At 35.3% G+C, this 23,416-nt stretch overlaps 2 protein-coding genes across 8 annotated transcripts; both read left to right on the top strand.

Moving 5' to 3' along the window:
• Window positions 1-9,235: 9,235 nt before the first annotated feature.
• Window positions 9,236-20,661, top strand: PYR4 (pyrimidin 4). 7 transcript variants are annotated; one of them, XR_016058484.1, is made up of 10 exons: window positions 9,236-9,683; window positions 10,307-10,579; window positions 13,400-13,483; window positions 13,607-13,758; window positions 13,960-14,141; window positions 16,603-16,665; window positions 17,529-17,694; window positions 17,784-17,900; window positions 19,472-19,632; window positions 19,902-20,661. XR_016058484.1 is itself a non-coding variant. In XM_088870646.1 (10 exons), the coding sequence occupies exons 3-10, from the start codon at window positions 13,454-13,456 to the stop codon at window positions 20,097-20,099; spliced, it is 1,143 nt and encodes a 380-aa protein (XP_088726772.1). In that variant the 5' UTR covers window positions 9,236-9,683; window positions 10,307-10,579; window positions 13,400-13,453; the 3' UTR covers window positions 20,100-20,661. The 7 variants fall into 7 exon arrangements, 6 of the variants coding, with proteins under 6 accessions (XP_088726772.1, XP_011628806.1, XP_011628807.1 ...); XM_088870646.1 differs by having other exon boundaries at window positions 16,603-16,739; XM_011630504.3 differs by lacking the exon at window positions 10,307-10,579 and having other exon boundaries at window positions 16,603-16,739.
• On the top strand, window positions 10,583-11,704 carry LOC148783909 (uncharacterized). The gene has a single exon (XM_088846270.1). The coding sequence runs from the start codon at window positions 10,583-10,585 to the stop codon at window positions 11,702-11,704; it is 1,122 nt and encodes a 373-aa protein (XP_088702396.1).
• Window positions 20,662-23,416: the final 2,755 nt, after the last annotated feature.

Genomic DNA, 23,416 nt, shown 5'->3' with positions numbered 1-23,416 from the left:
TTTGAGATAGTTTATCTCTCTAAAATTTTCAAATAATTTCTTTATCTAAAATTTTAAGATATTTTCTCCCTCTAAAAGTTAAAATTTGAGATAGTTTTTCTATCTAATTTTTTTAAAATAATTTATCTCTCTAAATATTTCAAATACTTTCTCTATCTAAAATTTGATATAGTTTCTCTCTCTAAGGTTTTAAGATATTTTTTCTCTCTAAAACTTATAATTTGTGATAGATTCTCTCTCAAAAACTTTTCTGATAGTTTCTCTATCTAAAATTTGATATAGTTTCTAATCTCTAAAATTTTAATATGCTCTTTTTCTAAAACTTAATATTTGAGATAATTTCTCTCTCAATGTTTTGAGATATTTCTCTTTAAAAAATTTTAAGTAGTTCTTCTAACTAAAATTTAATATTGTTTCTCTCTCTAAAATTTTGAGATATTTTCTCTCTCTAAAATTTAAGATTTGAAATAGTCTCACTCTCTAAAATTTTAATGTGGTCTTTCTAAAAACTTTAAATTTGAGATAGTTTCTCTCTCTAAAAATGTGAGATAGTTTCTCTCACTAAAAAAAATTATATATTTTCTCTTTCTAAAAACTTTCGTATATTTTTTCTCTCAAAAATTTGATATAAGTTTCATTCTCTAAAATTTTAACTTTTCTCTCTCTAAAATTTTAATATTTTTTTGTTCTTGAGCAAAAAAGTGGATCATTTCCATGAAATGTAAATTTCACCTATTTTGGTGGAATTAAGATTTCTAAAGTTTAGGCTTAAAATGAGTATTCAGGAATCCCATAGAAATCTCAATTCCAATGAAAATGTCAATTCTAAGCTAACCAAACACGATTGACCCAATTTTTTCAGGAAAAATGACTGTTGAAAATTTGAATCCAATGAGCAAAATGGGCCCCAATGGCATCAATGGTGCTATGTTTCTATTTTCTCCAAGCGGAACACCATTTGTTTATACGTTATTCTTTGTTTTGTTTAGGGTTTTCAGTGGGGAAGACAGTCCTACCTGTTTTTTAAGTAGATTAGAAATTAGCTTTTTGAAAGTATTAATGGGTTGGTTTTAGTGGAAACCACAACAACGTGATAACTAAGATGTGGGGTTGCTACCATGACGACCCAATTCTTTCCCCTCATAAAGGTTAGGTTAATAGGGATTTGGGCCCCTATCATTCGATGAGAATGGAGTCCGAGACTTTATGTGTTATTACGAGAACAACCAAACAAGAAATGTCCATCATTATCAATACTTATTGGCTCATATTGAATTTGATTAGGGATAACAAAGCATCGTCATACCTCACACCTAAATTGGCAACTGTAGTGAGTTGTTGGTTCAAATATATTCTTGCTTGCAATGCAATAGTATGACTTTGGAGGACTTATCACTATAAAAACTTGTATTGAAACTCTGTTGTACATCCTCATAAGTAATTATCAAGCATGGTTAAACCTTTTGTGTTTTATAAGCTCCTTCTTAGTGGAAGACTGTCCCCCTAGGATAGTAGCTTATTGTTACATTATGTAGCTTTTCTATATCCAGTATGGATGTATCATCCACGGTTTAAAAAATCGCGGCGATGCCAATACGGATCGGGAATCATCCTACCCGAACCAGTTCGCACAATATATCGAGAACCGGTCGTATCACCCCCTAGAGTATGCGATTCATAGTTTATTGATGCATAGAGCATGTGAATCAATATTTTTCATTTTTTCTATTTTTTTTGAATTTTGATATCATTATTTTCTATTTTTTAGGAGAAAATATTTTTTTGAATATTTTTTTTAAGTCATAATATTAACATTTATAAGGTTTTTTTTTAAAAAAATAATAATAAGATTTTTTAATTAGGTGATATTGTAATACAAAGTTAACTTTAGTCTTATTTGTATAAAAGTTAAATTTATCATTAGTTATATAGTAAAATAATTATAAAATATAAACTAATAATTCTAATTCCATTGTATAATATTATAGTTAGTTAGGTTATGATAACTTTGAATGAGCAAAGAGAATTAACAATGCTTGATGTGATACTAACTTCAATTTATAAAGTGTATTATTTTTAAATTTTATAATATGGAAGCCATTTTTAGCATTTTTTTAAATCATTTTGATGCAATATTACAATAGTAAATCATAATTAATAATTGTACATACTTCCAAACAGGGAAACAACATCTTAGTAGTCAAGTATTTTTGCAAACAATGAAAGTACATAATATACCACCTCGAATTTTGTTAAAACTTAAAAACTACTACTTTTACAAAAAATTAGTGATTTTTTAAATTTTTTTGAGGCCAACACTGACCGATCCAACCGATTCTCCAATCCGGATCGCTGATGCATCGATCCAACAAAGTTTTTAGGATAACCGATCCGGGTCACTAATCGATATTTTTAAACCTAAGTATAATCCATCGTTCCTTTCCATTGGTATAATTTTATCGTCATTCCATACTTGGAAATTTTCACCCTTTATCTGATCTCCATGGACTTTGCAATGGTCTTGAACTTCCCTTTGCTAGTTTTTTATGTTATAACTTGTAGGAGTTAGTTCTCTCCTTTGGTTCTTCATGTTTCTGATACTTTTTGTTTCGGTTTGTCAGCTCAGTTTATTTCATTGATTTGTGTGCCAAAGAATCTCTTGGTGTCTTGGGACTATACGATGTCTTGTTCTTCTTTTCTACCTTGTTCATGTCGGGCTCACATTATCCATTTGCAGTTTTTTCAAATTTGGCCCTCCAATTTTCCTTACCCTCTGTGTGTGTGCGCGTGCATGTGTGTATGTGGATAAATGTATAGGAAATTTGAAAAAACACTTCCTACAAATTTCGACACACGTTCCACCATTATGAGAGGAGAAATTTCTTGTGGCTATGTCACAAGGATAGGCACATATTTTAGATACTCTGGAGGAGGAGAAAATTTATGGTTTTTTTAATGGAGTTGGATTTGCCATTCTCATTACAGTTTACTTCGATGTCCCACAATTCAGTGTAAACCATTTTTGCTTTTAATTTTTACTGCTTGAAACCTATAAAATAGAATTTTTTTTGTCTGAAGTGATATTGGACACAATTTGGAAAGTGGGTAAAGGCTAAGCAGATCATTGAAGCCTTATCGTTGTCTGGCAGTACTGTCACCAATTGCTAATGAATACATTGTGTCTTGGAAAGTGTCATAGTTTGGAATACCTTACTGAGGATGGGGTGCATCTCTCATGAGTACTAGATGCATGAATTGAGGTACGTATTGCAATGAAACTCACTTGAAGTAGGGCATCGAAACCATGGAAAATCGAAAATTGCTTGCTTTGTATATGCATTTGAGATTTTTGTCATTTTGTAATTATTATTATCGTCATCTAAGCTTTATCCCAACTATTTGGGGTCAGCTACATGAATCATGCTCCACCATTCTGTTCATAGGTCTAGGACTCATGACAGGATTTGACAAAATTTTGCACTGACTACCTTACCATTTCATAGTAAAAAATCAAAATTTTAAAAGATGTCAACAAGGAGTAGTGGGTCAAGTAAATAAAAAAAAGGTAATGACCATAGTTTAAACTAACAAGAAGTCAAGACCCTATATTGTCAATGTTTTTCTTTTGATACTTTTGTCCTTTCTACTGTCAATGGCATTATTTGGTCTTTTTCCTTTTATATCAGATGTAATCGTTGGACTCTAGTGGTTTGGAGTCTGGACTGCCATATGTTAATACGACATCAATGCTAGACTCTGTTTTGTTGCATTTACAGTGACGTAAACGTTATGTTGTTTTTCTTCTTGGTTATTGTTTCTAGTTGTTTTGATAATACAAAAGAATTGCTCCATGGATTGGGAGTCCTAAGGTTCAAGTATAATAGAGTTCCGAAGTCATGAGCTTTCTTGGGGTTCTAATGGGGATAATTATAGCTGCATGCTGAATTTATGAACAATATATATAATTATTTGAATCGGGAATTTGGTATTAACTTAGTGCCACCGATAAGATGTTTCGAATGTTAAGATGAATAATTTATTTGATGACATAAACTTTCATCAAATAATTATAAGATGAACAATTTATATAATTATTTGAATCGGGAATTTGGTGTTAACTTAGTGCTTTACCTTGTGGGGTCCAGCCCCATAGAAGAAACTAATAAAATAAAAAGGGTTAGAGAGAGAGTTTTTTTAGAGAGAGAATAAAAACAGGAGTCTTAATTGGGGCTTTGGTTTTGAGACTCTTGCCAACAAAAAAATAGGGTTTTTATGAAGGCTCTTGGAGTGAAGAAAGTGTAGGTCTGTCGCAAAGTTTGTGTCACGATTTTAGATCATTGCAGATGTCATTTTCTGCTATCTCTAACGCTCGACTCTCAGCGGAAAAACCAGAACTGCTGGTGTGCTGTCCGGTTGCTTCTCCAAGCCACTGGAAGACCATCTTTGAGGTCTTTTGAGGTGGGAAAGAGATGGCCTTGTTAGTGCTTGTTGTTATTCTCTCTCATTTGATTGTAAGCCTCAAGTTTTGGGCAAACAAACTTGAGCAGAAACTCATATTGCAATACTCATTTGATTTTAGTGGATTTTTCTCTTTGATTTACCTCATAGTTTTTCTCTTCATATTGAAGGGTTTTCTACGTTAAATCTTGTGTTTTGTTTATGCTTGGTGGTATTTTCCCTTTTTGTGATTTGTGATTTCTATTTTTCTTGAGACTTAGCAAATTGCTCATTTTCGGTATTTGCACAAATATATATTGTGGAATGTTTTTACCTTTGATTCACACATGGAAAGAAATGGCATTGCTTCTTAACAATTAGGTCATCGTACTATATTTCTACATCATTCTATTCTCTTCCATGTTATGTTGACATATTTTTCACTTCATTCTTCTTTTGACATTTCTACTTACATTGCATTTTCTCAGTGCATTTCACCTATACTGATCTACAACTTTTACCTTTTCTTCCTTGTTCTCATTTTGTATTTGTTTATTTACAATCTCATTTGTATATCTTGTATGCTTCCTTTTTCTTTTTGGATAAAAGTATGGTTCTTTTATTCTCTTTTTGAGAAAAACTGTTCATATTGATTCACCTTTGGCTTTCTTGACTTTTTCTTTTAGGTTGTCTCGGTTACTACTTGGTTTTCTTTTTTTTAGTAACTGTTATAAAATTTTATTAATGTTTACTGAAATGGAATTACATCATCAGTTGGAATAGTCTCCGGTAATAGAGCTCCCCCTTTTGCTGAGGCATCAACCATATCATTGGCTTCCTTAAAGACATGTAAAAAAGATGTGAACAAAGAACTAGCTAGGTCTAGCACATGCAACAAAACTGTTTGCAGCTCTCAAGGGACCTTTTGTTCACCTGTACACCACTTAATTGTCCCCTTCTCTCACAAGTACTCCTTAAGTTTCTTGATGCAAAAATTTTCAATCCATGAAGAAGAGTAAAAAACTCCAAACTTATTTGCAATTGACTCACCCAAAGGCCCAGCATAAGAGAAAATTACATTCCCTTCTAAGTTTCGCACAACTCCACCAAACCATCAAATTCCGGGGTTTCCAAATGAACTACCATCAAACTTACATACACCTTAGACAGATTCGACCCCTCTTTTACCACAGCTAACCAAAGCCATAACGAATGAAAAATTCTCTCAACCACCCTCTCAAACGTTCAGAAAATCCTTCAAAAAAACTCTCAAATTTCTTTCTTTCCACACGTCCCAAATCGCTGCCGCACTTGCAATTTGCCATATTAATTCCCCAGTATGAGGCAAACCATGAAACAATAGTTGAGAAATAATCCCAAAGGCATTTTGAGGAAGCACTAGGCTCAAACCTAATTGAGAGAAAAACCAATACTAAATTCTAGAGATAAAAGTGCAGTCAGTCAAGAAATAAGTGAGCACCTGATTCAACCTCGTTTTTACATATTAGGCAAATATTTGGCAATATCTTTTCTTTTTTGATAAGATTATCAACTGTCAGAACTCTATTTTGGTAATTTTTTATCACAAGAAATTTTTTTATTATTTATATCATGTGCGCCCGATTGATGTTTTATGCATGCCCAAATTTTGCTTCAAAATGAAATTTTAAAAATAAGATACTCTGAGTTATATCTGATGCTCAAGAGGCAACTTATAACACTGTCTTGTAACATTGTGATGCAAGCCATCTCAATCATCTACTCATATATCATGATTGAGATCATGGGTCACATATATTATATACAATCATGGGTCACAAATATTATATACGTGGGTTGGAGTCACATAGCAAGCTTTCCCATTAAATTTTTGAAAAAGATTAAATTACGGGGCAATGTTCATCTATCTTTTACCTTCTCTCCAAATATTTATCGTTCCCTTGTTTACAAAAAAAATAGATTTTGTATAAGGGTGTGGTTTACGCAAGGTGCTTACCTACCTTAAACAATCGAAGCCCCACCACTGATCTTGTCGGAAGATACAATTTCGGAGTCGGAAAATACTGGCGATGGCTTGAAAATATGTTTGTACTCCAAACTATGAAACTTAAATTCCAAAACGGGTTTGGATCAAGCAGATCGATAAATATTTAAAAGTCTTGAAAGTAGATTGTCGAGATAATATATCACAAGATGTACTATTTTTAGAACTTGAATTATTATTATTTTTGTCAGATCTGTTGAGGTAATAAATTTGAAGGTTTTCCAACATCAAAATAACCTTTCCTTATTAGTTTTAATAGTAATAAATTTGAAGGTTTTCCAACATCAAAATAACCTTTCCTTATTAGTTTTAATGGTGCACCTTCCATAGGAAACTATCAAGCTCTTGTTATATATATAATAAAAGTTTTTTTTTTTTTTTTTTTTCATGTCGATGCATCTTGATGTTGAGATGATCAATTTGAGAATATTTAGGCATCAAAACTAGTGAAATTTTTTAGATGCACTCTAATTTGATTTTTTAGAGCCTCGGCTCAATATAAATCTTTTCTATATTTAAAAGCGGTGTCCTAAAACCTAAAATTAGGTTTTAGGTCGCCCATCTACCCTACAGGTTTGATTGAACTGGATCGTTTCAAAATTGGAAAAAGATACAAAAACAATATTGGGCAATTCAAGGTGGGGGGACCTAGATCGCCTACCTACCATATTTCCAGATTTATGATTTCCAATCTGAATTGTCGGGTTCTAAGCACCTTATAAATTTCGAATTAAAGCAAGTTAAAACACCTTAATTTCCCCCGAAGTGACCGACTGTTTTCAAGTTCCAATGATGGAAGTGCTCATTTTACGTTCCTTAATAACCTTCCCTTTCCTTTTTTTATTGTACGTTTGGAAATTTATTTCTCTGGCGAAATATTGAAAAATCTAAATGTGGGTCGGATTCGAATCTAACCGGACAACCTGGGTGTCAACGGTTTCGATCTGTTTTCCACTGCAACATCAGCCCTGCTTGCAAGGTAACCTCTAAAATGCCAAAAGATTTCATACTTCCACCGGAGTAAATTGTCCATTTACTCTCTTGGGTAAAACCCAATCTAGAGTAAGGATGGCTATGGCCCGGGCCAGCCGTGGCCCTAACCGGACCCTTGTCCCTATATGCCCGGCCCAGGTCTGTGCCTAGCCTTGTTAGGGCCAGGCTGGGTTGGGCCAACAACAAAAGAAGAAAAAATCAAATAAAAATTGGACTTAAGCCTTGCACAGGGCCTCAATTCGTGCTCCATGCCCTACTTTTTTGGGCGTTGAACTGGGCTGTCCTATTGCCTGCCCTAATCTAGAGGTAACTTTAAGACATCAAATTTTGGAGGTGCAACCTATTCAATTCATAGACTAACTTCAATAAAAGAAAATAATTTCAAATTGCACTATCTATGCACGAGAACAAATAATATCTTAAGATTGAACATAGACTACCCAATTTTTAAAGGGGCAGATCTAAAACTCAAAATGCAATTTTTTGTCTTTTGACAATAATCACCAAGAGATTCTTAAGTGGTTTTTAAATTTTAAAATTGAAAAAATCCTCCCAAATAGGTCACCTGAACAAGGAAGTAGAAGTATAATTTGCTCTACAGCACATAGTATATGTTCTCAGTTGTAAATCTTATTCTCTCCTCCATTTCCAAATTCCCCACTCAGCACATAGTATATGTTCTCAGTTGTAAATCTTATTCTCTCCTCCATTTCCAAATTCCCCACTCACTTAAAAATATAGGAAAAAGTTTATATAGAGCTGGGATCTAAACAATTAAATTAGAGCTCACATCAAAAATTTCACTAGAAAAGGTTGTTTTGATGCTCAAATATCCTCAAATTGATCATCTCGACATCAAGATGCATGAATATGAGAAAAAAAATGAGTTTCAAGTTTCAGAAATAGTGCATTTTGTAATGCATTTTTTGATCATCAATTTTCAAGAATTTTTAGTTTTCATAGATTTTCTCAATGTACACTATTTTTGAAGGTTTATATTTTATAATTAGTGATAAAAATATATTTTAAGGCTCACAAAGAGTTCCGATGGTATTGAAACCACACTTCTTGACACTATTTGAAGGTGGGTTTTATTTTGATTGTTTACTCTATACAAATCGCACCCTTTTTAAAGGGCCATATCTAAAAGTTTGAAAACTCAAAATACAATTTTTTTTTCTTTTCTGACAATAATCACCTAGAGATCTTTAACTGGTTGTCAAAATTTCAAATTGAACAAAAATCCTCCTAAATAGGTCATATGAACAAGGGAGCAGATATATAATTTGCTCCAGCAGCGCACACTATACGTGCTCAATTAGGAATCTTATTCTCTCCATTTCCAAATTGCCCACTCACTAAAAAATAAATGCCAACGTATTTCCCCCAATTATCCATCTTGCCACTTCCAAAGGACGTGCTCCATGGTACGTGGCCTCTAAAGACAGTTATGCAGAGTATAACGCCAATTTATTACATTCTAGAAATTCAATTTATTTTCGTTCTTAATTAGTGTGTAAATAATCTCTGGAAATTCAAGAGATAGTTGGAACTTTACCAATTTATCGCTTCACATTACGCCCTTACAGCAACAGCACAAAGCAAATCCAAAATCTATTAGTAAGGATAAGAGCGTAATTTTAGATTACAGGGTAGGGGATTTGGTCATTTCATCCGAAATTAAAATCTTTAATTTCTGATTGATTTTCTTAGCTAGATCCAGCCTGTATAAATTTCAGTGCAAACCCACGTTCGTTCTTACTTCTTTGACTTGGTGGTTGAAACTTGAAAAAGTCTCCTTAAAAAGAAGTAATGACCTTTGTTCAATTAAATTAAATTGCACTCCTATTTTTTCTTCCACTGTAGAAATATATTCCTTTTTTTCAGTTTCTGAGTTCACTTATGAGATCGAACAAAACCCATTTCGATTTTGGGTACCTGTTCTGTTTCATGGCGACCCAAGTTATCATCTTTCAGTTAGTTTTGCATTGACTGTGTTAAACCCAGTGGTAGATTGCAAAATAGAGTGTATTGGTAAACTTGGTCCAGTTGGGTTTCGTTGGTGGTCTGTATTTGTGGTTGTGGGCTCTGGGATTTTTTTTGCCAAAAAAAGGCAACAATGGCGGCATCTAGAAGATAAGACTTGATGTAAGTCAGCTATGGACAGGATGATATCCTCTGTGTTTGCTTGAAGACAGCTCTTATACAGGTAGATATCAATATATAATCCTCTAATTTACATTTCAAAAAAGAAAAAGAACAAAGATAATCCTTTAATCATCTAAAGCGATTCTTAAGTGTTTCATGCCCATTTCCCCTTTTTAATCTTATTATTTTTCCACTTCCCTTTCCTTTTTATAATCGATATTTAATTTTGTAAAGATGGGTTTTGCATAAAAAAACTGTATAAGAATGACTCAAGCTGATCTGGGTTAGTCCTGTTCTGCTTCTGTTCTGTGTCCTTTGCTTTCTTCTTTTTTCTCTTTTACTATTTTAGCCTTTCGACTTTATATTTATAATTGATTTTTGAGATGGGTTTTCATTTGGAGTTTTATAAGAGTTGGAAAAAGCTGACTTGGGGCAGTGGGTCTGCTTGTTCTCATGCATCATGGAGTTTTATTTCTGGGATTTGTTCTGGAAAAGAAAACTTGGTTGATTTTATTCATACCGTAAAATCTAGTGGATATAGATCATTCAGGGTTTAGCATTTATGGATTCATTCTCTTGTCGTGCATCTATGGTACTTGCTAAATTTTCAGAGTAATGCTCTGAAAGCTCGTTCTTTTGGGCTTGAAACGGGTATTTCTGATGATGACTTAGGCTTCTTTGTAGGTTTTATCTACTGGGTTGACTTGTTTAGGAGAAAGGAACAATTTGGCTTTTGGAGAAAGAGGTGATTCGGTGGAAACAAATTGAAAAATTGGTTCAGAGCTAATTTGGAAGTGAAAGCATTGGGCTGGAGATATATTTACAGCCAACTGATGTTTCGAGATGGAATGTTATTGGCTTTGAAGAAGTTTTCGGTGTTCCTTTTGAGGTTACATTGTCTGGTTTAGGAATCAGACATACATAGAAAAGAAAAGTAAGAGAGAATTTCGAATTTGGGTAATGCCCCATACGAGGCTTGTTTTCGTAGTATTAGACACTACTACACTGTGTCTTATTCTCTTACTGATCCTTTTTGGGTTCCTCTGTCTTCTGTATGTGATTTACTTCCATTCTAAGACTCTAAGTGAGGGGTATATCCAGTTACGCAGCTTTAATGCACATTGGGTTATCCGAGTCATCCTTATACTCTTTGCTATTTTTTGGGGACTGTTCGAGACCTCACGTATTAGTTTATTGAAAACCACGGGTTGGGTTCTTCCATTTCTAAGTTTAAGATGGCAAGAGAAATTGTGTGAGCTTTACATTGTCGGGAATCTGGGTCTCACAGAGCCAATCTTATTGCTCATATTGGCTGGCCTGGTTCAAGGTTCACTTTGGCAAAGTCGGCCTCATCGACGGAACAGGAGGTTGATTGGTCACACTCTTCTATTTTGCTTTCCAGTTCTTATTTTACAGCTCTATTGTGTTATAATTTTCCCCAGTCTTTGCAAGAATTTGGGAGATGATAGTGGAAATATTGGAGCAAAAGCTTGTAAATACTTTACAAAGCCATATCTGAAGGAAGGGAACATCGTGAGTTGTATCTATCCTCTGTCTGCCACAGTTGTACTTGGGGTGTTTGATTTCTTGTTCATCTGCTATTTTGTGCATATAGGAGTGAGAGTGATTTCACTGGCCATCAATAAGGGCCTCCAAAAGAGAGTTCGTTTCTTGGTATTCTCAGTTGTGGGGTTGCTTCCTTTGAGAGTTGCTCTTCTTGTGCTTTCAGGTTATTCTTTGCTAGGGCTTGGTTTATTTGAAGTTCTTGTGATGTTTGCATTCATAGCAATGCTTTTCTTATTGGTGGCTGGCATTTGTGTTCTCGTTTATCTGCCTGTTTCTGATTCACTGGCAGTAAGGGGGCTATGTACAGTGAGCAGTATTTGGTATTTGGAAAGAATTATGGCACCAATGGACTCTCTTAATAGGAATCTCTCGAGTATTGGTAGTGCTGATGATTCCTTCATTGTTGGGCAGCAGAGTCTTCTCGATGCAACTGAAAGTGGAACTAGTGAGAGAAAAGCTGCCGACTTTCACAAAGCAAACTTATTGGTTCCCATTCAAAATGATCATACCAGTTAAAAACACGAGCCATGTCAATCCATTCTAGTTTGTGGTGTCAGTTGGAGCATGCAAGTGGAGATTTATTATAGTTCCTTACGGTTTTAATGATATCTAATTTCCTCAATAGGGAAGTTAAAGTGAGCAACCTTTTCTCTGCCAAACTTGCTCCTCCTCCAATTTCTCCTGCTAAACTTGGAGTATGCCATGGGCCATTGTGCTGTGCAGCATGATGTTGTGGCTTCATGTGTGAATGACTTATCCTTGTTTTGTATTTGAGGCAAATTCATAGATGCAAAGAATAAGCCAATGAGTTACTCGAGCTTTGACGATGTTGATTTGTTTTGTATGTAATCAGCCCTTAATCATGTGAAGAGAGGTTTAAGTGATAAGTTTTGTTGTGTTGCACAAAGATGATTGTCTTCTGTGCAGGTGTATTAGAGTTGATAGGTTTTTGTGTGTTCATAGCTGATAAGTTCTATTATGCTTCACGAAGATGATTGTCTTTGTACAGCCCCATCCCCGCTTAATTGATAAGTTTATAGTGTTTTGTGATGGTTCTCATCTTTTGCTGGTTTATTTCTTTGTCCTTAAAGTATAATTGATTTCACCAGCCATTTCTATAAAATAATCCAATAAGTGATTTCATTTTGGATTTCACAGCAAGTTGGCAATATTGATTTGGAGTTGTTTCTACTTGCTGTTTACCGAAATGTGTTATGCTCATCAGTACTATGTGATGGGTTGATAAAAGTTAAAGCTTGATATGTTATTCTGAAATTCGAAACCCCTTATGTTGCTTATAGAATGTACTAGCAGCCTTTAAATGATACATTTGAAAATCAGTATAAATTTCATATTGCATTGTAATCTGATAATACTTGTGTTGTCCTTCTTATACAGTTTGCAGAAACTATTTTTTTCATTTTCAATTTTACCGTTTCTTGCTGCGTTTCTTCTTGGGTTTCTTTTAATGATGTTGGCAAGGTGGACAATTGAGTTTTTAGTTAGGTGAAGGGTTTTCAATTGGCATTCTCGCATTCCCATAATCTCTAAATTATGACACCAAACCCCCATAAGAATTAATTAGGAAGATTGACGGTGAGAATGTTTTTATTATTGGCTCATAATCTATAATAGGGGCATCGCTTAGCCTGGCATAATTTTGGGGTTTCCTTTATTGATGTTGGCAAAACACATGTACCTATCCTGGCCTAAATGGCAATTTCTTGTCTTTGTATTCCTTGGACCGCTTGCTTCGTGATAGAATGTGGTGTTTATTCTATGAACTATGATACTTGGTTGTCATGGTTTCATCTATATTTCTTCTCTCATGTGAAAAGGTATTCTTTTGAATATTGAATTTGCAGGGAGTTCATTCTTTCAGGCAACGTTTGGGATACATAGTTCTTCTCTTTTTTTTGGGTTAAATGGGTGGGTTTGGAGCAATTACTATTGGGATACATATGTTTTCTATTTTTTTGGTTAAATGGGTGGGTTTGGAGCAATTGCTATAATGTTAATATCTTGATGGCAAGTCCTGTTGTATGTGGTCAGTCACACATATCTGGGGTACATGTGAACAGATACATAGGTTAACATGTACATATGTTTGTGGTTAAATGGGTGTGTTTGGGAGCAATTACTATAATGTTATCGTGTTGATGGAAAGTCCTGTTGTAAGTGGTCACACATATCTGGGGTACATGTGAACAGATAAATATTGAACATAATCAAGGAGAAGCAGCAGTTTGTTGATAGGGGTCCAAAATGATGAATGCCGCAGTTTCCCCTTGCAAGGTTTCTGTCTCTACTATTATTAGAAATTCCAATTTCTTTTTAAACCCCATTTAGAGTTTGTTGCGTGGAATTTATTTGTTTTGCATGCATGAAAACAGGGAGTAATAATGTATTCAATTCCAGGCATCACAATGTGCATTAGGCAAGGTTAAAGGCACAAACTTTGGTCCAAGAAAGAGCATAGTATCAAAGATGGAGCTCACTTTGACAAGACCAGATGATTGGCATCTACACCTTCGTGATGGTGGCCTATTGGAGGCTGTTCTCCCTCATAGGTAGGTTTTCCTTTAGCGAGCATATTATTCATTGTGAACTTGTGGTAAGTAATCTCTGTTGACTAATACAGAGACTTTAGTGTATGCTCATTGCAATGCTAAATAAGTTAACTTGTTTAACATTGCTTTCAAAAAAGAAAGCTAAATGACCAAACACAAAGTGGTTGTTTCTTTCTCTAAATGAAGTTCCTTTTACTACAGTGCAAACCAGTTTGGGAGGGCAATTGTGATGCCAAATCTGAAACCCCCAGTCACTACTACAGCTGCTGCTGTTGCTTATCGAGAAACCATAGTAAAAGCACTTCCCTCAAGATGTAATTTTGAACCCCTTATGACTCTTTACCTGACAGATAGCACAAAGCCTGATGAGATCAAGCTGGCCAGTAAGTTAAATTCCAACTTAATTGTGCTATATTTAGTAGTAGATATAGTTTATGTATCTGATGATCAGAAGTTTTCTCATTGAACTGTTGAATGTGTTAGTTCCTAACAATTGCATGGTAATTTAGCTATTCTTTGTCGCCACTTCCAGTGAAAAAACAATGGCTCGACTGTTGTGAAAATTGAATTAACGTTGGTGTTTGAAGCCCTGAAATTGCAACTGTACATGTGTTTTGAACAAAATTGAGGGGAAATAAGGCCATATGAATACATACATCCATGCATATATACATTTGTACATACTCACATGCGTGTATGTCAGGCTTGGGCTTGATTTGTTAAGGTATTGATGATTGCAACACTACTTCTGTTCAAGACTTCAAGTCCTACTGCTGACCTATCAAAAGAAAAAAATAAATGAATACATGCTTTCATGTATACATAATTATACCTACATATGGACATACATTATAGACTCAAAGATACAGAGACATTGATACTCAGACGTGCACTTCTACTTTGGTTACGGTCTTAATAGCATGTGTATTGGTCTAGTTCTACGTCAGAACGCCCCAAAAATCCTCGCTTGAAATTCCTAGAGTTCTTTAAAATCTTGTTCATCCCAAATCTGATGTGATTCTTGATAATAATCATTCAATGATCGTCATAATGGTTGTTTCTTCTTTCTATTTTTTTTTTTGGGGCTTAACTGCCCCCCCCAACACCCAAAAAAAAAAAAAAAAAGAAAACAATGTGATGACCTTGCATAGTCATTCTTTGGTAGTTTTCAGCTTGTATAACCATACAATTGTGGCCCAGGATCTTTCAACTTATTTAGAGCCAATAATCTAGTCTATATCTTGGCATCATCCTGATCCCATTCTTATCAATGTACAGTAATCTGACAAATTGCTTTGTCACTTAGTAGCTGTCCCAGCTATTTGCTAGCCAAAATCTCTTCCAGATACAAGATCAGTGTTTTAAAAAGCGGACCACCCAGCTCCTGGGCGGCCGCCGAGGCAATCCAGAAGGCCTGGGCCGCCAAATTAGGCAGATATCCCTGGGTGCCCACCTAGGCACCTGCCTGAACCTGTCTAAGGCCTATGCCCCACCCAATGGCGGAAATGTGGCTCCTTGAGGGTATTTTTAAGTCTTTTTTTAATTCTAAAGGGGCAAAATTGTGGGTTTTAGGTTCATTTGAAACTTAAAACCCATTAGAGGCTATTTTAGAGAGAGAAAACCCCAAAAAAGGAAAATTTTTCTACTGGGCTGTCTAGGTTTTGGGCGCCCACCTAGGCAGCCGCCTAAGCGCTGGGCAGCTTGGACCCCCCCGACTGCCTAGGTGCCGTCTAGTGCTTTTTGAAACACTGTACAAGATGTTGAACAGCCATAATGTTTGTATCATTTGAATTGAAGGATATCTGCATTAATAGGGTTAGCACATAGTTGTCGGGTGCAGGTAAGCTCTCGGGAACGGGAGCTGGCTTGGGTTCGTAGAACCGTGGATTGTTGGAAGCTCCTTGTGGTTAGGATGGTCGCCCGTACAATCCTATGTCAAGGGAGCACCTTCCTTGTCACAGGGAAGTGCGATTCCATGAGGTAGGATCTCAATAGTTAGTTTTAAGGGATCATGGATGATGTGTGGTTTCACAGTATCATAGGGCACAAACCTGAATAAGTGCTTATGAATAAGTGCCAAATAGAGAAAACATCATATGCACTGCATCATACACTTTAGAACTGTGGTTCAAACCTGCTGGGAAAGAGGATCACAATATAGGGATCCACGTTCTTGGTTGCTCTAACTTTTTCATTGTAACATTAAAAAAGAAGGCTTTCGGATTCTCTCCTCTCCCTCCCATCTATTTTAGAAGGGATCTTTGTACTCTGAGCTATCCAAGTACGAATAGTCACTCTCCCCCCATTCTTCTCTCTACTTTCAAGTTCATTGTACTCAGTGACCGTATACTTATATATATATATCAGTTAACATTCTAAAAAAAAATATAGGGATCCACGTTCCATCCAAGATCCCTAGCTGGAATCATCGGATCAAGGTTCTGGAGCAGGTCTTTGACCTTGCCTAGAGGTTCCAGCAACTATGGGTATCACTTGTTAATATTGGAGAAAGATGCAAGAATCACAGCGAAGCAAACTTCCTTGCTTTAACTGAATTCTACCGAGCCCAATCTGAAATTGTTAAAATTAATCTGTGACGTTGAGAGCCAGGTTTCAACAGCACTACTGCGGGTCAAATTTAGAAAGTACAGCTCAGAGCGTGCTTCGTTCTCATCATTTGATCCCTCCTATATCATACTAATGTCATTTAAATGTTATGTATCAGTCCTAGATGTTTAACCAAATGGCCATATTTGTTTGCATTTATTTCAAATGATAGTTATTTAGTGAAATTGGAACCAAACTTCTAGAAATGTCGCTGAATGTAGCGGCTTGATTTGGCAGGGGAGAGTGGGATCGTCTTTGCTGTGAAGTTGTATCCTGCTGGAGCCACTACAAATTCTCAAGGTGGCGTGACTGACCTCTTTGGTAAATGCATGCCTGTTCTTGAGAAAATGATTGAGCACAATATGCCTTTGCTGGTAATTTTCTTCTATTATGTGATAGAGATGTGAATATCATTGATGAGTTCTGTTACGTAATGAATTTCAGAAGGTTGCTCTCTTGCTTAGTTGGGATAAAGCTCTGATGAGGATAATAATGGTTGCTCTCTTGATTATACTCATGCTACAGTTAAATTTTCTGAATTTTTTCCTTTTTTGATGCTGCAATACTCTTGAGGAAATTGACAGAGTTGGCCATGGGGCAAATAGGAACAAAGATCAAGTATGCCTTGATGTTTTATTGAGGGAACATCAGTGCCATTTTGCAATTGACCCTGATTTTTCCCTTACTAAGTTTCCCCAGCACAGTTTCTGTGTGTGAAGATGCCAAAATGAATGAATGTCAACATCCCCCCTATCCCCACCAAAAAAAAAAAAGAGCTGCCAAAATAAATGTTGAATTCTCTATTTTTTATTCATACTTATTTTGAGGGGGAGTGTGTTAAGTACAACAGACTTTTGCACAGTTCCTTCTGTTACAATTACAATTAACTCGCCACACAACAGGATAATCAGTATAACCCCTGTTGAAGTGACAGGATTATTTATTTTTATAAAAATATATTTTCCTTGCTAATCAGAAAGGGAAACTGTTGCTTTTATTTGAACTATCCAATTCAATATGGTTGTGGCTTAGATATTCTTTCTGTAGCATCCATTCACTTCCTTGTGACAACGAATTGTAACTCCCAGCACTAGAGTGCTCTCTCTCTCACTCTCTATAAGATATTTAAAATTTTACTTTCTTTTTTATGGCCGTTATTATAGGTCCATGGAGAAGTTACAGATCCTGAGGCTGACGTTTTCGATCGTGAAAAGCTCTTTATTGATGAGATTTTAAGGCCGTTGATCCAGAAGCTTCCGCGGCTGAAGGTAGTAATGGAGCACATTACGACCCTTGATGCCGTCAGGTTCATAGAGTCGTGTTCTGAAGGTATGCTATGTTCTATTCAGTGAGTGTTCTATATATGTGTAAAGAAACAGTTTTTGTGAGGGTTTTGTTATATTTGGATGTGTTTTCAGGGCTTGTTGCTGCTACTGTGACACCGCAGCATCTTCTTCTCAACAGGAATGCATTGTTTCAAGGTGGATTACAGCCGCACAATTATTGCCTCCCAGTTCTCAAGAGAGAGATACATAGTACGTATTTATCTGTTTTACCATGTCAGATCTCATATCAAGATGGTAAATTTGCAAGTGACATATCTTTAATTGTTTACATAAAACCTTAGAGATCCTATTGAAATATCAAATATTTTGCTTGTATACTTTTGATCAATATAACATATGTCCAGTATTCTTTATGGAAGCCAATTTTAGAATTCATAGGTATGACTCAAAGGTGATTTCGAAATATCAAATATTTAGCTTGAAATAGAGTGCCTAAGGTAAGATGAGTTTTTATTGTTACAGTAGCAAATTTTACGAGTTGTAGGTCAGTTTTTATTGTTACAGTATGCTTACTTGCCTTAGAAAATCTAGTGAAGATCTTCAAAAAGGGTTTGCACTATTCAAGGTATTATTATTTGGAGGCATGAATAACTCGAGATCTTTGGGGGGGAAAAAAATACCATATAGAGGAACTGTACTTCATTGTTCGTAAATAATGGCACCATCAAGGTTTGAAAAATTGGCGAACCGGACCAGAACTAGCTGGTTTGGTTCGGAAATCTGGTCCCACTTATTTTAAAATATTTTTTTTCAATTTTTTTTGTTCTCTATTTTTTTTTTTTTAAATTCCATTGGCCTGTTCACTCACCTGGATCATTGATCTAGACTGGTTTTCCAGGTGGACAATTCGGGTCACCAATCCATGTTTTAAAACCTTGGGCATCATTGCACAACAGCATGAAAAGAACCAATTATTGGTCTTTGTTCATGTTGTTGAAATGGGTATGGCAGCCCTTAGAGTTCTCCAGCAATACAGACTACAAAGTATTATTCTGGACATATAAAATCAGGAACCAATATGATTGTTTCCACAAGAAGATTGAAACTTAGCACTTAAAGAATTGGGAAAAAACTGCAAAATTTTTGAAGGGGATCCATATTCATTTCCTCTTCAACATCCCATTTCAAACTGATGCATTAAGAAATCTTTTAGTTGTTGTAAGTTTGTATATGTGGGAGTAGGAAATGAAGTTGTCTGTGATGCATGTGGAGGCCTTCTTCACGTTGAAGCTTGCATTCTTTGGTTTACTTGGTCATTTGCCTTCTCTTCTGCTGTTAGAAATATTGAATGATTTTCCTTAAAAAGAGGAATGAATTCCCACAGTTTAAATCTTACAAGGAACTATGAGTTTACATGTTTGGTTCTTGGGACATTTAGTCTGCTTGTCTGATACTTGTCTCTCTATACTAAAGGAAATTTGATGTCATATGGGAGAAATCATACATTATCAATCAATCTCAAAATACTGTGTACATTACTTGTTGTGCTCTATGTTTGCATTCATCGAGAACTTTTGTATAAATATCTGAGATGAAGCTCTTCAATATATAATAGACCTCCTGGTCCGAATTTTGAGTACTTCCTATCCCACCAAGTCTAAGTTGGAAAAGCTACCCAGATCCCCAGCTCATTTGAATCCCATTCGAGTGTGGACCATTATTTATATGCCTCCTGCTCTGTCTACAGCTTTGTGCTCCCTCTCTCTCTCTCTCTCTCTCTCTCTCTCTCTCTCTCTCCTGATCTTCTGGAATTGTTGCAGGGCAAGCTATAGTTACTGCTGTGACGAGTGGAAGCAGCCAATTTTTCCTGGGAACTGACAGTGCCCCCCATGAGAAGAAACGCAAAGAGAGTCCTTGCGGATGTGCAGGCATATATAGTGCCCCTGTTGCCTTATCTCTTTATGCCAAAGTATTTGAACAGGTTAGAATCTTCTGCAAGATAACTTTTAACCATTGATCAATAGAACTTTATAAATCACAAATATTTGTTGCCATCTCTTATTTGTTTCTAAATGCAAATAGTGGTGTGCTCCTTTTTTTGAACCTTGCATCCATCAGCCATTCTATATCTCATGGAGATCATGGGTCTTTTCTTTTCGTTCCTTAAATTCAAATTGTAGGTTGCCTTTTGTTTTTCAATGAATGATGACTTACCTGCAATGGTGGCTTGCCTTCACTGTGTAACCTTAGGCCGGTGCGCTGGATAAGTTGGAGGCATTCACCAGTTTCAATGGGCCTGATTTTTATGGCCTTCCCCGGAACACGACGACTATCATACTGCATAAGACCCCTTGGAAGGTTCCTGAATCTTATGATTTCTCTTCAGGGAGCATTATACCCATGTTTGCTGGCCAAACACTGGAATGGCTTCCGTCTCACTTGCTTTAATCCAAAACAACAGTTTTTATATTATTCAACTTTTAATGGAGGGAGTTCGTGAACCTTGGAAAAATAAATAGTTCTTAACCTTCAGTAATTTGCCTTTGCAATGGGGAATCAAATCAAAGCAAGATCTGAAATGCTTCAATTCAGTGTATGAGACAGAGGGATCAACTACATAAGAAGTTCGTGCGGTTTGGCATTTATTCAGGAAGTCAGGAAATTAAAGGTATGGGCCAATCACGAGACATGGTACACATCCTCTATATTTGTGGATTTCCACTCTGGGTTTACCACTGGTTTACTTGGAAAATTGGCATTCCGGATTGGGAGTTGGTTATCCGGATCAGATTCAGAAGTTGGCTGGTTCCCGAACTAGAAATCGGTTTTGACTTGGTGGCAATTGTCCAGAGATTTGGGTGATTAAATCTGTAGAATCGGCAATTTAAGTCAGACAACCGAGCAATTCTTGCTTATGTAGTTTTCTATATCTTTTTGAATAATTTGTTATTTTTCGACTCTGAAGAATACCATGGAGGGCAGATCCACAAGTAGATTCCGGGTTTTAAAACACTAGTTATGAGCCAAAGGGGACTTCTAATATTAAATCTGGCAATTATCTTTCATTTCAGGGAAATTCACCCCATCACCCTGAACTGATACACTAATATATTGTCCAATATTACATGTTTAATCTAAATATATGATACCTCATATAATTCATAATATTTAAAATGTTAAATGTATATTTAGAATTTTATACAAGTGGTTAAACATATATAATTCTCTCTCGAAAATATGTATTAGATAGTAAGAAAACGTATGTATACAAAAGAAAAGATAAATGGTCTCCTCCTAAACAATCTTTATGTTTAAACTTTAAAGTTAAAACTTTAACTAGATTTTATATATATATTCTATTTATTTAATATATAAGTTTATACATATGTTAAAACTTTGACATATATCTTACACGGATATCTAATACATCTAATTATCTAGCTAAAGCTCTCTAGTTTTAAACCAATTATTTAAAATACAACGTTTGTGCATATATTAGAATCAAAAGTTTAAAATTCGATGGGATTGTCTACAAAGAGACTACTTACCTTTTTTACAAGAAAGTCACAATCATACATGTACTTTAGATTTCAAAATAATTAGTTGCAAGTGTCATTGATTAAATACAGGTCCAAAATTTTTTTTTCAGATTTCGTGATTCAGCTCAAGCCATCTAATCTGGCATCTTCTAATGAGTGGTAATAGTTGACCTCATTAAAAAAGGTAAATGACTTGTTTGTAGGCAATCCCAAATTTAATTATATTATGTTAGATAATCCCTTCCTAATACAACCAACAAGAAGAGAGAGAGAGAGAGAAATAATATATGCAAAGAAATTGGGGTTATTTGGTTGAGAATTGAATGCGATTTTGAAAGGTATTGGGTTTTTATTCCTCATGGAGCTGCCGATTTTTGCTGAAAAAACCTCAAGAAATCCAAAAATAGGTCACCCTGGCTTGAATACGGTTGCTTTTTAATCGATTGGGGGTTCTGTATAAAGATAAATTTAATTATCGAAGCAAAAATGCCAACTTTTCACATGTGCAAAGCAGCAAAAAGGAAGGAAGATGCCCTGGCAAAAGGCTTACTAGGAAGACTCGCTCGATTTCAAGAGAGGCTAGGGCGGTATGTAATTGAACTGATTTGACTCAACTAGTATCGAGTCAAACCGGAGATATTTTTAACGCTAGTGAAAAGTGATGGGTGTAAGTCTAAGATGAGATCCTTTGAGCTGAAGTGCTTTGATCGAGTGGAGTGACAGCCCAACCATCACTTTTTACAATTAGTAGTTGGGTGCGTGTGATTTATTATCCAATAAAGTAGTGCTCTTGTTGTTGCAATAGAAATAGGCTCACAGCAATTGGTTGGGTTCGATTCAAATAATAAAATAAAATAAAAAATAATTTAAAAATAAGAATAAAAAGTTTCTTCACTTCACTTAACCATCTAATTCACTTAACCATCTAATAGGTTAAAATTGGCCAGTCCAACATAGCGTAAATTAGTCAAATATTAGTTTTAACCAGTTTTTTACCAAAGTTTTTATTTTGGACCACACCATCCAAAACACCATTCAACAAGCTAACGGTGAACCACATAAATCTTTATGTTCTTATTGTAAGTGTTTTATGCTTTATTTTTCGTACTTTATTTACTAAAAATCAACCCATCGGATTTAGAGCTTCCACACGCAACAAGTGGTATCAAAGCCTGATTTGGAATTTTTAGTATGAAGGTAAAGGTTTCGAAAAGCTTCGAGAAGGAGAAATTTAATAGCAAACATTATTTTTCTGCAAGAATTATGAAAGAATTTATTTGATAAAATATGATAAATTCATAAAGCTAAACAATAGATGTTGGCATGGTGAGCAGGTGATTTTAATATCCAGGTGGAGATTGGTGAATTTGGTACTATCCAAAATCACCAACATAAGGAAATCTCATATATTTGTGATATTGATATTGATAAGTTTCCTAAAGGAAATAGAAGTCCAAAAGGATTAGGACTCTTGGATATATTTTTTGGTCTTTTGAGATATATGTAACAAGTTTTTTATTTGGCATAGATTCTTAACCTTAAATATATAGGAATGAAAGTGCAAAAAATTTGTGTGTCCTATTTGGATCACTATATAGGAATGGAGATTTCTTTTAGAAAGAGAGAATGGCATGGCCTATTGTGCATAAGATGCAAGGTTTCCTCTTAGAGAGAAGAGAGCTTCATATGGAAAGAAACATTGGGATGATATTTCTTTTAGACTCTCGAAGATTGATCGAGCTTGTTTTTTGTAGAGAAGCAATTCCCATTGAAATTTTGAGTGATTTTCCCTTTTAGTTAGAGAGAGTCAATTTCTCGTTGCTCTCATGTCTCGATCTGATGTTGCGATAATAGTTGCTAGAAGTAAATAAAAAGAAGGGAGAGTGATTTAAAAGAGTTTGCTCGCCTTGGGTTTTGTCGGGTTTTATCGAGATTTAAAGAACTCTATGTTCTAAAATCTTTGATGTAATTTTCATTTGATATAGTAAATTTCAGTTTGTCATGCTCGTGGATGTAGCCCTTCTGAGGTGAACCACGTAAATCTTTGTGTTATTAATTTATCGTACTTTATTGACTAAAAAACAACACATCGGATTTAGAGCTTCCACGCACAACACGTATCACCCTCTCTTGAGGTTTGGATATAGCATAGAACTTTATCTTGTATATCCTTTGATACACTAAGGTCGTCTTTTGGTGAAGTCCGTTGCATGGCCTATTTTATTT

This window comes from Amborella trichopoda, chromosome 1 (assembly GCF_054954075.1).
Source record: "Amborella trichopoda isolate Santa Cruz 75 chromosome 1, AtrichopodaSantaCruz75HAP2 v2.0, whole genome shotgun sequence".
NCBI lineage: Eukaryota > Viridiplantae > Streptophyta > Magnoliopsida > Amborellales > Amborellaceae > Amborella > Amborella trichopoda.
This window is presented reverse-complemented; position numbering and strand designations above follow the sequence as displayed.